This window comes from Octopus bimaculoides, chromosome 8 (assembly GCF_001194135.2).
Source record: "Octopus bimaculoides isolate UCB-OBI-ISO-001 chromosome 8, ASM119413v2, whole genome shotgun sequence".
NCBI classification, from domain to species: domain Eukaryota; kingdom Metazoa; phylum Mollusca; class Cephalopoda; order Octopoda; family Octopodidae; genus Octopus; species Octopus bimaculoides.
Window position 1 is genome coordinate 75,841,572 of NC_068988.1, and position 4,283 is coordinate 75,845,854.

At 36.2% G+C, this 4,283-nt stretch overlaps 1 protein-coding gene across 3 annotated transcripts in view; it reads left to right on the forward strand.

The window, feature by feature from the left end:
• LOC106880998 (protein PIF) overlaps positions 1–4,274 on the forward strand; it is a 51,354-nt gene extending 47,080 nt beyond the window's left edge. For all 3 annotated transcript variants that reach the window (XM_052970195.1, XM_052970197.1, XM_052970196.1), the window contains one exon: positions 3,880–4,274. In XM_052970195.1, coding sequence (XP_052826155.1) covers positions 3,880–3,957 — 78 coding nt within the window. In that variant the 3' untranslated portion in view covers positions 3,958–4,274. The remainder of the gene's footprint in view (positions 1–3,879) is intronic.
• The last annotated feature ends 9 nt before the right edge of the window (positions 4,275–4,283 follow it).

Genomic DNA, 4,283 nt, shown 5'->3' on the forward strand with positions numbered 1-4,283 from the left:
GAAAGAAAGAAAGAAAGAAAGAAAGAAAGAGAGAGAGAGGGAGAGAGAGAGAGAGAAAGGAAGAAAGAAAGAAAGAAAGAAAGAAAGAGAGAGAGAGAGAGAGATAACTGAAATTATTTTTATTTCCTTTTTATAATGAGTATGTGAGACAGAAAGTGTGAAGTTCTTTTGTTAGTGTGTGAGAGAGAGGTTATGTATGTATGTATGTATGTATGTATGTATGAATGGCTACAGTGACACACACACACCCACACACCCACACACTCACACACACACACGCAAGTTGTTATGTATGTGTGTATGTGTGTGTGTGTCACTGAATCCATTCACACACACACACACACATACATAACAACCTGCGTGCGTGTGTGTGTGTGTGTGTGTGTGTGTGTGTCACTGTAGTCATTCATACATACATACATACATACATAACCTCTCTCTCACACACTAACAAAAGAACTTCACACTTTCTGTCTCACATACTCATTATAAAAAGGAAGTAAAAATAATTTCAGTTATCCAAAAGAGCATTTGAGGCACATAATGCTTTATGAGTACAAAAAGGAAACTTTGCAGCCGAAGCGAAGAACTTGCAGAAGATCGTTTGCAAAATTCAGAAGTGGAGATTTCAGCCTTGAAGATGAAGATCAAACATAACGTCCAATTAAGTTTGATGATAAGCTCCTTGAGGCATTACTTGAAGAAAATCCTGCATTATCAGTTGAAGAATTGGCAATAAAGCTTAGTTCAAACCATACAACTGTTCATCATCTTCAACAACTTGGAAAGGTTCTAAACTTGGAAAATGAGTGCCTCATGAATTGTCCGAAAGCAACCACAAATCCTGAGTTGACATCTGCTCTTCTCTCCATTCTAGCGAACTCATTTCACCCTTTTTGGATAGACTTGGCGATGAAAAATGGATCTTCTATCGAAATGTTAAACGTCGTAAACAGTGGCTTGGTAAAAGGGAAAAGGCTCAACCACATCCGAGAAGGGAACTTCATGGGAAAAAGGTTCTTCTCCCTATCTGGTGGGATTGCAAAGGAGTAATTCACTTTGAATTGTTACCACCTAATGCAACAATCAATGCTCATGTCTACTGTCAGCAATTAGAGCGTTTGAACCAAGCTTTGAAGAAAAAAAGACCCGCTTTAGTGAATCGAAAAGTTGTGATGTTTCATCAGGACAATGCGCGACACCACACTGCAAAGATTACATCGCAGAAGATCGAAGAGCTTGGTTGGGAAAAAATTCCTCATCCACTTTATTCTCCTGACTTTGCTCCTTCAGACTACCATTTGTTTCGTAGTTTACAGAATCATTTGGGGGACATGACTTTTGTAAGCCAGGAGGAGGTCGAAACTGACATTTCAGAGTTCTTTGCTTTGAAACCAAAAGAGTTTTACATTGATGGGATTAAAAAGCTTGTAAATAGATGGAAGGAAGTCATAGATAATCAGGGAAAGTACATTGATGATTAAATTTCAATTAAATATAACATTTGATCACTTTTTTTCTTTATTCAAAATTTGGACAGAACGGTACCCAAACATAGCTAGGAAAATCATAAACACTATTTTCCACCAACATGAAAAACAACAACAATGACATACAAACAATATATTAGATCCTTTGAGATTTCTTCCAGCTTTGCCTCCGTCTCCAGTGTCATTGCAACAAACCACAATCAATAATGAAGAACACAAAACTGTTTTGCTTTCCGCCTAATCAAAGGTTGTAGCTAGATCACACCTATCAACCACCTATACAAGGTAAAAAGTAATATAAAGCTAAAGGTATCTAAATATGTGAATGGTATACTTTGTTGCTGCTTCAACCACCATAGTCCTTGACACTGCGTGAAAAAGAAACCTCCCAACACCCAAACACATACGCTGCTGCTGCCACTACTACTACTACTACTACTACATAAAAAATATTATCTCCCCCGCTTAGTCCACACAAGCATAAAGATCACACTTAGAAGTAAATGCAACATCAATAGATTCACTGGCCCCAACCAGTGGGCTGAGATATGCATACTAGTATCTATAAATGCAGTGAAATAGCAGCTGTTTCACTCCTGTCGAATCCCCCGTGCACATATGCTACAGCGACCATCACAATATACAGTTGCACAGAAAAGGCTAGAAGGTGCGATTTTTCCATAATATCAGTCAAACTGTACGTCATACGATTAGTCACAGCATGTTAGAGCGTATAGCAAGACGGTGGCCTGCTATATCTGGAACAACGGGTGTGTGCATCTGTCACGTTCTGTTGTTTGTCCAGCTTACACATCAGCCATACATCTACTTGAGTAGAGCTGTTCTGGTGAGATGAGAGTTACACAATATCAACAAGGAAAACAAAAATAACACATTTGTCACGAGTCACCGAGATTGTCGCAACGTGGTCGTCCTACCTTCTATAAATAGTAATGACAGTTTTCACAAATCACACCAAACATCTTGCAAAAGGAAGGATTCATTTGAAAACAATTCCTCTCATAGAATTGCCTGAAACATCTTCAGCCTTAGGATTGTTGAATCATGACAGGACTAAACAGCAATTACAGCAACTTAATTGCTTTGAGTATGATTAAAACATGTAGTGTAGATGTATAAGTATAATCGACTAAATCGAACAATGTATATTTGTAGCATTTATTTTAAGGCTCCTGGGAGGTGATAATGAAATATGTAACCCAGAAAGGATTTGAACAACTTCCCAAACAATAATTTTAGTTGAACACTTTAAAAGCTGCACACTCCTTACCAACCCTAATCATTATAGAATATTTAACCTAATTGTTGGTGTATATAACGGTATGTAACAATAGAAAGTAGGGAGTAATGTTTCACGAAAACTGCTTCGCTGGTTATTTATCCATCATGGAAAGACCAGCCAAAAATATTTAGTCTTTACTTGATCCTGTAACAACATAAACAGTAGAAATAAAAATGATTTTCCAACCGTTTCATATGAAAGAGGACGGTCATTAATTTACCATGTCAACGGACGATTATAATAGTTTCTAGCATTGACATGAGTTCACCATTTTCGATAGAGAGGGTTTAATAGTATTTAGTCCTTCCCTGGCACGTTAGTTTATCAACCATAAATGGCGGAAATGCAAAACCATTCTCGGCTGGACCTGAAATTAGAACGTCACAAAAATGCCAAGATTCTCCGACACTCTGCCAATCTACCGCCATAGTGATTATCATTGATAAAATTGATAAGTGTAAGAAATTAGTACATTGTACAAAATACTAATTATTGTAAGCAACTTGTACACTATACAAGATACTATGCTGTCATTTATTAATCCCAAACTAGCCTGTGTTTCGATACTACAAGTACCAGTAATAAACTGATATCCTATCAATCTGCCACAAAATTTCCCTGACAAAACTGTGACTTGAAAAAATATTTTTTCAGGACCTTCTGAAAAGAGCACTTCTATTTTAAGGTTCCTAGATTTGATCTGTCTCCCGATATAGTACATCCACCTGTCCTTTTCTGAGTACTTTTGCCATCTCTACTGTGTTCGATCTGAAACTACCCCCATACACTTATCAGTTACAAAAGACTTAAAAAGTGTCTCGTTTTCCTCTTTTCTTTCACCAAGCCACTAAAAAATAACATGTACCACAAGTGATCAACAGGTAAAAAATTTTTATGCAAGTTTGATTCCTGAATGAAATTTCTTCTTTTACATTTCTACCAAAACTATTCTTGGTTACCACATCAATGCCACGCTCTATAAATTTCTGCTTTTCTATCATACACATACATTTCTCTCATTCATAGGAATTCATACTTATGCAGAAATATTTTAACTATTTTCAATATTTACCTATATATTTTCAGTTTGCTGTTTACATGTGCCTGCCGAACGAAGATATTTTCCAAAGAGTTGCTCTGACGCAACGAAGAGATATAGTTTAAAGAAAACTACCTATAACAAACACAAATACATACATTCTCACCTCTCTCTCAGTCCGTCTCTTTCTCTCATACGCACAAGCACATACTTGCATACAAACATACATGCATGTACGCATGTATGCATGCATACATACAAACATACATACATACATATATACATACGTACACACATATGTGTGTGAGTATACACAATCATGCATACATACATACATACATACATATATACATACGTATACACATACACATATGTGTGTATACACAATAATGCATATATGTATGTATATATATATATATATATATATATATATATATATATATATATATAT